The 12212-nt window shown below is 38.4% G+C and overlaps 1 protein-coding gene across 2 annotated transcripts in view; it reads left to right on the top strand.

Moving 5' to 3' along the window:
- The window catches only part of DLG5 (discs large MAGUK scaffold protein 5), a 120394-nt gene extending 109398 nt beyond the window's left edge, over positions 1-10996 (top strand). For both annotated transcript variants that reach the window (XM_080403208.1, XM_080403209.1), the window contains 8 exons: positions 706-854; positions 1166-1336; positions 2516-2712; positions 3451-3594; positions 3787-3914; positions 4702-4811; positions 6604-6713; positions 9105-10996. In XM_080403208.1, the coding sequence (XP_080259334.1) occupies positions 706-854; positions 1166-1336; positions 2516-2712; positions 3451-3594; positions 3787-3914; positions 4702-4811; positions 6604-6713; positions 9105-9208 (1113 nt within the window). In that variant the 3' untranslated portion in view covers positions 9209-10996. The remainder of the gene's footprint in view (positions 1-705; positions 855-1165; positions 1337-2515; positions 2713-3450; positions 3595-3786; positions 3915-4701; positions 4812-6603; positions 6714-9104) is intronic.
- Positions 10997-12212: the final 1216 nt, after the last annotated feature.

The raw sequence follows: 12212 nt of genomic DNA, 5'->3' as shown, positions 1-12212 counted from the left end.
GAATTCTGAATGCTGGCTCTCTTCCTCTAAGAAGGAAGCGTTGAATCCAATTGCTGTACATAGGAGAAAGGCAAGGATATGGAAGATGTTGCAAAACAGAGAACCACATTGATGATATCGCTGTGAAATTCTAATGAGAGTTTAGGGAAAGCCATGCAATATGTCTTTGAGTCTGCTTTCTGTATCTAAAATGAGAATATTTATCTACTTGGCAGGACTGTTAAGGTGATAAACACATATGTGCTTATGGGCTTTTCAGATAAAACTGAGCATTGAGACTGTCTGGGCACTGAGACTCTCCCATTGCGCTTCTAGTGGCCAGATGGAGATTTTGCTTTTTAATTGTTTTTCTGACTTCCCTCAGACCACTTGCTTTCCCTAAAACTACCAAGTTCTTCCCAGTGTAGATTTTATGATTCTAGCTTAAGCTTTGAAAAGTATTTAAAGAAGTGCAGACTCCTCTCTGACGGTGCATGTCTGCTGTGTTCACTTGGGTATTTTTTTTTCCACCCCTGTGTCTCAAATCTCTTGCTAGACATCTTCAGGTGCAAACTGTATTAGAGTTAAGTGGTAAGATTTACTTCTGTATAGAGCCCACCAGTGGCAAGAAGGAACTCATTTTGCATGTTTTCAAGCTCACCTAATTCTGTTGCCTGTTAAGGTACAATTTCACACCTAAGGGTTTCTGCGGTTTGTGTTTTGCAGTATGGGTCCATTGATATGCAAAACAAAACAGCTGAGGAAGCTTATCTTGAAATGTTGAAGCCTGGAGAAAACATCAAAATAAGGACTCAATACAGAATAGAAGAGTTTAATAAGATAAAAGAGCTTCCTGGAGATGGATTCTATATCAGGTATTTGGGCGTGACTGGTAATGGCAGCATAAGGCTGTTAGGATGATATGCAGAGCATCTTGAGAGAGATAGTACATCAGTTTTACCACCCTTTTTTGAATTCAGAGTTTATTCATTTATCCCAACTAATCTCTGACAGTGAGTACGCTATCTGTGGCCTCTGAAGTCTGCATGTTTCACTGTAAACTTGTGTGCTCTTCAGATGTAGAGTGTGCCACTGATCTGTGAACTGATTTTCAAAATAAGTATGCGTGTTCTTCCCTTGAGTTGATGGAGATCGTTGCAGAGGCTATTTATGTTTTCCTTTCCAGAGCACTTTATGACCGTCTGGCAGAGGTGGAACAGGATTTAAGCTTTAAGAAGGATGACATTTTATATGTTGATGACACTCTGCCACAGGGAAACTTTGGTTGCTGGATGGCTTGGCAGCTAGATGAGAATGCTCAGAAGCTGGAGAGAGGACAGATTCCAAGTAAATATATGTGAGTGACCTCAGCTACAGTATTTATCTTCTAGTCTTTAAAAAGTCTGACTAGTGAGATGTGGTATAAAAGACTTGTTTGCTTCTTTTCTTTCTGAGAGATTCTTAAACATGTAATTTTAGGGCTGATGTATTTCAATAACGTAGAATTAAATATATTGCTCTATCAAGTTGTTTTTAATGCTACTAAATGGTAAAATAGAAATAGAAATGATACATAGACCAGTGTAGTGATAGGTAAAAGAATAACAAAAGTGAGAATAAACCAAAAATATCCTTGAATCCAAGGTTAACACAGTCGTTCTTGGGAAGCATTGGTGGGTTTAACTATCTGCGGACAGCAGTGTTATCATAAGCCGGTGCATCCGCCACAATCTCGTAACATTGGTAGAACAGTTAAGAGGAGTTTGCAGGAACTACAATTTTTGCATGGTTACTGAAATAGTGTTATTTATCACTCAGTGATTAAAATATTTTTTTTTATTTTAAGATTACTGGGTTTGCGGTTTCCTTTTCTTCCAACAGTCTTCTCTCCATGTTGTAACTCACATTTTGTTCTGACGGTGGGACAACGGTGCTGTGTGGAATGTGTGGAAGTAGAACATGTACATGCAGACCCAGGCACGAAATTGATAGGCTTGTTACTGGAAGATGAATAGTAAAATTGTTTTTTGCTATTTATTTTACTGAAAAAAAAAAAGTAAAACACATTTTACTGTGTTATGTGGGCAAAATATTTATCCTCATATAAAATAAAGCTGTGTAAAATAAACTTGTAATTTTGGATTACTAATAAGTTATTTGTAAGGATAAGCATAACATGCAGCTTTTTAGAAGGAATGGGGTCTTCACTTTTGTGCGAGGCTGAATTGACTGGCCAGTAGGTGCTTCTGCCTTGGAGAATTTTGCCCTGCCTGCCAGCGTGGTCACCCTCTGTGCCATACTGCTATCAGTAGGATAAGAATCCTGAGGAAATTATGGCAGTGTGAGTTTTTCAGATGCTTATGATTTTATTTATGTTAATGTTTCTTTCTGATGATTTTTTTGTGTTGAAGGAACTCAGATTAAGGCTTGCAACAATAGTTTCCAGCATGTTCCAGGAGCAGTGGTGATACTGTTTGCAGAAAAAAATGCAAAAAGATGAGTTTAAATACCAACCATTTAGTCTGTTTCATTATAGGATGGATCAGGAATTCTACAGGAGGCACAGCGTGTCTGAGGCGAAGGATGAAAGCAGCTCATCTAAGACATTGTCAGCGGCAGCACGAAGGTCGTTCTTCAGAAGAAAGCATAAACACAAGCGAAGTGGTTCCAAAGATGGAAAGGATTTACTGGCTCTTGATACAATCAGTACAGACTCAATTCCTTTCTTGGATGGCAAGTACTTTTGTTATACTTGCAAGGGGGTTTCCTTCCCTTCTTTTTCATTTTTGAACAGCTGTATCATGACATAGAGCGATGTTCTTTTCTGGTTGGTCTGAATACCAATGGTCATCATATGTCCCATCATGTATATTAGGTTTAATAACAAATTTTTTTTTGTATTAAATAACAAGCTGGAGTATTCCAAATTAGGTTTTTGTGGGTAGTTTATTCCTAGATCTGTTAGTATTAATGTTTTATTTGCAGAGGGAGGTTGCTTTTTGGTGCATGGTTTTGATCTTTCTTTCAACTATTTCATTTCTGTCCTGGCTGCTTAGTCTAGACAGAAATCCTGGGCACCACTCAACAATCTCCACTTCTATTTCTTCCCTCCTCTACAAAAATCTTGTTGGTTACAATGCTTACTTCATTGGAAGAGCCTTACAAACCAAACCGGAGAAATGCAGTATCGTATCTTGTTTACACTTCTAGGAAAATATAGGAATGATTACTTTTAAAGTTTGGATGAACGTTGGGGGAAGAAGCACCAGGTTAAATTAGAAAAATGTTTATTTTAAGCTGGCAAGTTGAGAAAATGACAATAATGGCTAGTGAGCATTTTCTGTACTTGTCAAGGCCCTTACCCCTTGCAAGGGACTTGTTTTTATAATTACCATTAGGTTGCTTCTGCGTCCCTGAGGAATGCCGCGAGGAAAACTTATACTTTTATAAGTAAATCTTCTCTGTGTGTAGATTCTGCAAGTCTGGCATATCAGCGTGTACAGAAAGTGGACTGTACGTCTCCTAGGCCTGTCCTTATTCTAGGACCTTTACTTGATGCTGTGAAAGACATGTTGGTCAAAGAATCCCCTGGAAAATTTTGCAGATGTCCTCTTGGTAAGTATGCAAATATAACCACTGTATCGTTGCTCAGAATGTGTGATAGTAACATCAATAGAAGTGAACTAAATGGTAGTACAAACATGGAAAAAAAACCAAGAATCTGAATTGGCAGGCAGTTTCATTAGCTTTGTTCTGTGCCTAAGTAATAGTAATTAAAGTCGATCTCTTGTTGTTCAATGAAAACAGAGGTTATGAAGGCTTCCCAACAAGCCATTGAACGCGGTGTGAAGGATTGTCTGTTTATCGATTATAAACGGAGGAGTGGGCATTTTGATGTGACAACTGTAGCTTCCATAAAAGAGGTAACAGAAAAGGTGAGTCACTTTTAATCTGTAGTTCTTTGTCCAATTTGTGGTATATGGTCATACTGTGTTGTGGGGTGGAAATTGTGTTAGCATTGTCCTGTAAGACATTCAGAGAATTGTTCCCCAGGCTGCTGAGTAAAAATAAGTTACCTCACTTTGGCATGTAACTCTTCAAAGATTATTTTATCCAAGCTTACCTTTGTAGAAAGTAGGGATGTCCGTTTTCTTTTACAGTGTTAGTAAATAGAGTTAGAAATTATTTTCATAGACTCCATAGATTCCACCCCATACGCCCCAAAAGAGGATTTAATTTTTTAAAAAACTGTTGCCTTTAATGCAGTCATATAGAACATAAACAGCGTCCTGGAGACAGATGTTAACTAAAATCTGAACATTGCTTATAGTTTTCTGTCAAACCACACAGAAAATCTTACTACTTTAACGCTTGTGTTTGCTTGTGGCTTCTGAAAGAGAAAACAAATAGAAATGTTTAAATTTAGAAAAATTGTATTGCATATATTTCAATCTGAGTTTTCATTTCATGACTCCTTCAAATACTTTTATTTCTATCAATGCATGCTTTTGATACTATGAATGGAAATTCTTGCAGTTTTTCATCTTCTGTCTTTGGTTATAAATCTTTTGGGTACAAATTGCTCAGTAGCCCCAAAATGCTAAATGTGTAGCAAAATTCTGTTGGGTTGCTATGATTTAAGTAAGGGAAGAACTGGGGGGTTTGCATGTGTGCTTGTGCTTTTTAACTGAATGAGTGTTTTGCATTTACATTTGATCTTAGGATTGTCATTGTCTGCTTGACATCGCTCCTCATGCCATCGAACGGCTCCACAGTGTTCATATCTACCCTATTGTAATTTTTATTCGCTACAAAAATGCTAAACAAATCAAGTAAGTCTGTGAGGGGTATAGTTCAGGGATGTTTATTTTAGCTTAAAACAAACTTGTTATCTTTGTTGTTTCTTTCATCCTAGTCATCTTAAATCTCTTTAAAATGTGGAAATCAATCCTCATAAAAACTGATGTGAGGTATATGGTCGGAACTTCATTTTGGTTGCATGATAATTCAGTGAATCTTTCAAAGAAATCAAACAATGTAGACGGAACAGAATGTACTCCCGGAGGCACTCCCATCTTTCCTGCTCACCCTTGTATTAAACCATCAGACAGATAAGGGCGAGATCCATTGAGGATTAAGTGGGGGTGACAAAGAGCTGTTCCTCATCTTCCCAGTGGGACCAAGCGTGTGGATGCAGTGCCGACTGATCCGTAACCTCAGCTTTCCCACCTTCCTTCTCCGGCGATAACAGCAAGGGGCGTCCCCTTTTGCCATGGAGTGTACATGCTGTGGTCTTCCCAGGCCACGCTCTTCCGTAAATGGGAATTTCCTGCTCAGGTACAGCCAGGAACAGACCACAGCAGTTACAAACCCCGGTCCCTCCCCTTATGTTTGAGCAGGCCTTCACACATTTCCATAGATTGGTTTGGCAAGAACTGACAGAATCTCCCAACATAAGTATTACGAAAGAGTTTTGTTGAGAGATCTTATACTTGTGATATCTTCATTTGGAGAGCTGATGACTTATGTTCTTGATCCATGGGTAAATTTGATGACTGTCTATGAAATAAAGAAGCTAAGTATCACCACTTTCAAGTAGAAGCATGAAAAAAAGCGATATGGTGTATTTCGTTACCGCTGTAGGATCATGCACTTGAATGATAAATGGAATTGTCATGCCTTGAGCCCCTTTGGAAATGGAATGGTGACTGTTACAGCCATTTCCTTTTTTTGGAAAGTGACAGAGAGCGATTGAACTAGACAAGCAACGATTTCTAGCAGTCATCAAAACAACATAAAGTGGCATATTGTCTCTGCCTGCTATGTGCACCAAAGGTTTTTCCAAATAGGCTTTTTGATATAGCACAGGTCCTACTGGCGTTCTCTGAAATGCCGTGCAGCAGTGATAGGTTAGTGTAGTAGTGATTATTTTTTTATTTATAAAATAAAATTGTGCTTTTTTTCTCACTGCTATAAGAAACTATGTTTATATTGTTTCAGTACCTATCTAATATGACTTCAGTAGTTGATTGTAAATTCTGCTTCCTTTTAAAACAAATCCCCTACTGGGGACCCCAAGTCAGATATAGAGGGGAGTGTTACAAGCCTTGATTGGAATTCAAATATTTTTTATTTTTAATTTGTATTTATCTATATTTTTTCTTACTTTATTTCCAACAGCTTGTATAATAGAAAAACAAAAATGTGTCATGAAGTATAAGATGACATAAGAATATATTCTGTTTGCTTGATGCTTCAGGCCCTTAAGGAGTGGTGCTTGAGCCCAGCTTTGTGTAGGGAGTAGTGGTGTGTACTGTGAGATGATCCAATTCACATGTACTGGAAAAAATGTCATTCTTTCTCTCTCAACTCCCTCCCAGACTCTAAGAAATTAAAGGAACACCATCTTGGTCTGATAGCAGATAAATTTGTTAGCACTGCCGTGATCCTGGCGACTATGCTGGTACTGCTGAAACACAGTAGATGGCACTCCATGCACAGGGTTGTGCCTGCAAATTAGTTAGCTTTTCACATTCACCCAACTGGAGGTAATCATTTCAAGACCATTAAAAAAAAAAATTACTCTTATACAAGGTTTTTCTTTTTTCTTTCTTTTTTTTGCAGAGAGCAAAAAGACCCAATCTTCCTGAGGGACAAAGTTACGCAAAAACATTCCAAAGAACAGTTTGAGACAGCTCAAAAAATAGAACAAGAGTATAGCAAGTACTTTACAGGTTAGTATTTAATCAACATTTCCCTAGGAACGCAGTGATGATCTAATCCATTTACTGTGTAATTCAAAAGATCTTATGTTCCTTCAAAGAGCACTTTTTTTTTTTTTTTTTTTTTTTTTTTTCTTCTTCATTCTGCCTTCCCTTTTGGCAAACTCATGCTCCAGTGTTCTGGGAGAGGAAATCTCACAACATAAGTACTATCTCTTGCTTTTACGTGCTTTTGTTTTAGCGTGTTGTGAATCTTGCGACCTAAAGAGATTCTGAAAATGTTTTTTTATGTGCCAGTAGTACTGGAAGTATGGTCGAGATAATTTGACACAGTGTTGTCAGTTTTATACCATGTCAGGAATATAAGTTGTTTTGTAATTGTAAAAATTGAAGAAACCAAAAGCAAACAAAGCAACAACAAGAAAACCTTGTAGTGCAAATGAATGAATGATTCATGAGACATACTTTAAATCTTACAAGAAAGGAAAAAAAAGCTGTCAAAGGCTTCTTGAGCATGAGTTGTAATTTGGAATAATTGAATTCAGCTTCAGAGGCCTTTTTAACATCATAAAGTATATTAGAGGAATCTTGGATTGTAATTAATACAGTATTTTTCCCAGAGAAAGAAAACTGTGTTTGAGGACTGTCGCTGCTTATTTCAAAGTATATTTCCATGCGGTTCCATGTACATTCAAAAGAGTGGGGATAAAATTCTAGCCATTTTGATGTGAATGGCAACAAAACTTACAAAGAAAAAACAAAACAAAACAAAACCAAAAATATAGCACTGAACTAGCCAATCCCCAGCTTTTCATGCTCTGAGCAATGGGATTCTCACAGAAATATTTTGAGGCATACCTGCCAAGTGCAGGGGAGGGAAGGGGGGGTGTTTGGTATAGCACTGTCTCAGCCCATCCTGAGAGAAGCTGCAGGTTCTCAAGAAAATCGGTTACCTGGTATGTAGTAGCCAGACATGTTCTTTTATACGGTACTTACTAAACCCTCTCAGCACTTGATATGTGCATGGCCAGATGGTGTCACCACATGTTATCTCCTGCTCCTTCTGAAGGCCTTTGGTGCATTTTAGTTTCACCCTGACACTGCGAGTAGCACTCAGTCCAGAACAGTCCTGTGTGCATCTTGACGCATGCCCTGTGGCCAGGACCTCCTGCTGTCAGTGCCAGCCACAGGGGACCCCAGCTGCCATCAGCATTTCCAGCTGCTGCTGGTCAGAAGGGGGTTGGTGTTCGAGCTGCGCTGACATTTAAGCTTGTTGATATTATGATGCTGTGCATAAAATAAGCCTGTAGATACGCATGTGGGACATGGAGGCTTCCTCGTGGAGCTGTGACACACTCTCTCAGACCTGAGCTCTGTGACTACTTGACAATGTACTTTTTTTGACTAATCACTCTTTCACATTGGCTTTGTTTCCTGTACCAAGTTGTGAGCACGGTGTTTAATCCCAATCGCTTCTTCAGTGCCACCTGTCACCTTTCATAGACCTTGGCTACTGCGCTCTGTATCTGAACTCACCTGACGTTAACTGCCCCATATACTGCAGAGTCAAGCGGTGCTTTACGTGAGCTCAAATTCTCTTTTTTTAATAATGGAAACTGAGCCTTCTAAGACTTTCCATATTTTTCCAGTGTTAGTGGTAGCTGAGGCCAGAGGTTCTGCTGACGTATTTTTCAAGTCATGAAGCCTCTTGCTTTTTAAGTCTTAAAGCTAATACGTTTCCTCTCCTGTGTCAGTGTTGGCATTTTTATGACTGTTTTGTTTAGCAAGAGTAGAATGAAAGGTGTTCATTTATCTTCTGAATTGATTTTCAGGCCTTTTGCTCTTTGAGCATATTTGACAACAAGAGTCAGAGTAGCAATGGCCGCTGTTTTATTTAGCTCAATGATCTGTGAGCTGCCTCACAATTTACTTCTAATATTTGTAAATAGTGTCTAGTTGCTACAGCTGTAGTCTCTGTGTATATTAATACGTAAATATAAAACTCGTAACACCACATGCTGAACAGAGAAGGTTTATTCCAGCAGGTTCTGACCATCTTTAGACTTAAACTTTGTCACCTGATGCCTCTGAAAATAGTACATGGAGGCCTCGAACACAACAGTTGTCTTAGTTGATTATAGCCATCGGTTCTGCGACTTCCCTGGGCTGTTTCAAGAGCTAGCAGAAGAAACTGCGTATTGAATGCCTGACCTCTTCGCTCTGTTTATTTTTTCTCGTTTTAATGGAGTCATGCATCTGGCAAATATCGAACTGGGGAGATAAATTCTGATCTGTTGATAAACACTTTGCAGAAAAATGCAAAGACTGCTCTTTTTAATTAGTCATAACTGTTTGTTCCAGTCTCATTCGTGCCTGTGTGTTGGGGGGGTTCTTTTTCTCCAGGCATTGTCCAGGGAGGAGCCCTTTCAAGCATTTGCACTCAGATTATGACAACTGTCGATCAAGAACAAAACAAAGTCCTGTGGATCCCAGCTGGCCCGCTGTAGATTTACTTTGCTGTGAAACTACTTTGCAGATGTAAATAACCAACTAACTTTCTATCTGACGGACTCTGTCCATTTCTGTCTTTATAAAGATATCCGTAAGTGATTTCTGTTTCATGAAGGGGAATGATAACACTGAACACGCAAGGACCCGATGAGGCACGTGGGAAGAGGTCGGTCACTTCCCCGAGCTTGTCTCTTACGCTGTATGCGTACACGTGGCAGGTGGTCGCGAGAGGTTGCGACCTGCGTGTGCTTGTCTGCAAGTAACGAATTTAACAATGCTGCAAAACCCTGTAGAATGACAAGTTTACAAAAACCTTTTCAAAGTATTTGGTTGTTGTTGTTTACTTGAAAGTCTTTTTGTTTTGTTTTGTTTTTTGAACTCTGTGTCCTTTCACTTAATGAGGTAACTCTCCAAAACGGAGTGAAATGTCTGAACGCGAGCGAACAGTGTGCGCGCAATGTGACTCTTGAGTTAAAATTTTGACCGTTTCTAAGCACATTGTTGGCTTGACAACCAGGTACTAACGTGGGATGGAATCGGTACGTCTTGGGAGTAAGCTCAGAAGGAAGTACACTCCTACAGGGCAGACCACTCTTTGTATCCTGTCAATGCTTGTCTGTCAAAGATACTGTTTCTTGGTTTATGCATGAATCTAATATTTAAGCGTTATAATATATCTGAACAATCCAAGCTTAACGTGTGTCGAGAAATAATAATTTTTGGTTGTTGGGCCTGGATTGAGTACTGGTGGGGAAGAGTCGTGAGCCAGGCCTAGCATGCTGTGTTCTGTCACCTTTAGATACTGTAAATATGGAAAGCTTATGTCGGTGCAATTTTGCAGGGTAATTCTTAAGCTTTGTACTTCTGTGTGTAGCATTCACATAGAATGTTTTTTATTTAAGAGCAGCCACAGTTTTAGGGCTTTGATTAAAAGCCTTTAGAAAGGTACTAAATTGTTAGTGGTTTCACTGTCAAAAATTAAGTGATCGTTTAGTTTTGGTTGCAATACTTATTTACCTGTTGTACCAAACTCCATTGTATCGGTTCCCTGTTTGTTTTTTGCACTTCTGACTGTGTTCCTAACACAGGTTTTGTACCTGTCTCTTCTGTTTCTTGTGCCATGTTTCTTGGGTACTGTATTTTAATTGTTTTTAAAATATCATTTGAGTAGAACTGCTTTTTGGTCACTGTTCCTAACATTTCGTTATGTAGGGTTTCTAGTTTTACACTACAGGCTGTAGTTTTGCTTCTATTTGCAGCTTTTGTAATTACAAACAAAAAAAAAAGAAAAAAAAATAAAGGGATTCTTCTTGCACAGTTCTTCAAAGAAAGATCTGGCCCTAAATTTAAGTTCTGCTTGACAGATGCTATTTTATAGTTCAAAATACTTTATATAGTATTTATCTAGTTATATACTATATAGAGAGAATATTTTGAACTATAATACATATTTTATATATATAGTATTGTATATGGTATTATATCATACTATTATAATACTGTATATATAAAAACATACAAAATAGGAAATGGTATGCATTAATTACTAGTCAAAGTACTTCTCATGGTAAGGGACAGCAGTTGTTTTTTGTTGATCTCATTTTTTGTTTGTTTGGTTTTTAAAGATTGAGGTCAGAGTAGACTCCAGTGGTACAACCGAAACAGGTACTGTTCTGACATGGATTTTCTGTACTAAAATGGAAATGTCACTTTGTATCAAAAAAAAAAAAAAAAAAAAGTTAAAGAAACTGATTACTAAATAAAGGTCAATTTCTATAACTTGACTTGTGTGTAAAATGTGTGTATAGTTGAGTCCTCATGTACGGTTTTTATTTTCTGACGAAAATTGGTGCGTATAAGCTTCCAGTGCCCACCTTGAGAGGAACAAGGTTTGGGTTTGTTTTTGCCCAGCCTTGCATATGTCAATACCAGAGAAGTTCAACAGAAGTGAGATGTTGGTTTGTGTCAACGTATTTGTAACACTCTGGCCCAGTGGTGGTAAGGATTTCAAGTGCAAATGCAATTGACTGGATGGAGGCTTTAACTGGAGAATGAGTCTATCACTGTTATTTTCAAGAGAGTGTCACTGGAAACCAGAGAAGACTTAACAGGCAAAAGTGTGACTCGTTAGCTTAAAGGCACATTGTAGAATTCTGTGCCTCAGTTTTTACATGCGAGACAGACCAGCCTCTTATGTTCATTGAGTTGTCTGAAAGTTTAGGGAAGGTAGTTATTATATGTATTAACTTTTCTGCTTCATCAATTGCTTTATTCCCAGATGCCAAATAGCCAACCTCAGCGTGAACCAGATTGGTGGATGGTCAGTCTTCTTGTAATCTGCATACCTGGTAATACCCTTCGGTCATACGACAGTACTTGCATCTTACCTGCTTTTCTTGGGGGAAAAAAAAAAAAAAACAAACCACACAACCAAAACCCAAAACAAAAGCCCACACAAAAAAAATCCCACCATGGTGCCTTTTTCTGATAGAGGATGAAGACAATGAGAACAGGCAGGTTCTGGCAGGTCAGTAACAGGCATACCTTGCATCTCTGCTGATTGCAAAGTAGTAGAATAGAAATCATGCTTAAACACTAGAAAGATTCCTTTTGCTCAGGTCCAAAGTTTCCTGATACACCATTTTGTTTTATAATAGTACATGCTGGAGCTAGATTTGGCCATCATTCCAAAAAGAGTAACTCTGTCCAGGTGTTTAAATAAAGAACATAGTTGTGTGGGTATTTCAAAAATAGTTAAAAAGTAATATAGCCAGAAAACAAAAGTCTGAAAATTTCACCCTCGTGCTTACAAGCCCCCATGCAGCATGTATGGCTGCGGGTAAGGAGTTAGAAATCAGCATCTTTTACCTTTACTTCTCCGTAGCTAGACTGACACGAAATGATATTGCAGCCCATACCTATGACCTGTTGTTAATACACTTGATGAGCATCTACTTGCTTTCAAACCTTTGCATTCTGTTCATGCTGACCTGAACTACA

This window comes from Falco punctatus (genome assembly GCF_963210335.1).
Source record: "Falco punctatus genome assembly, chromosome: 9".
In the NCBI taxonomy this organism is placed as follows: domain Eukaryota; kingdom Metazoa; phylum Chordata; class Aves; order Falconiformes; family Falconidae; genus Falco; species Falco punctatus.
Note: the sequence above shows the minus strand (reverse complement) of the source record. Positions and strands in the feature narration are given on the sequence as shown.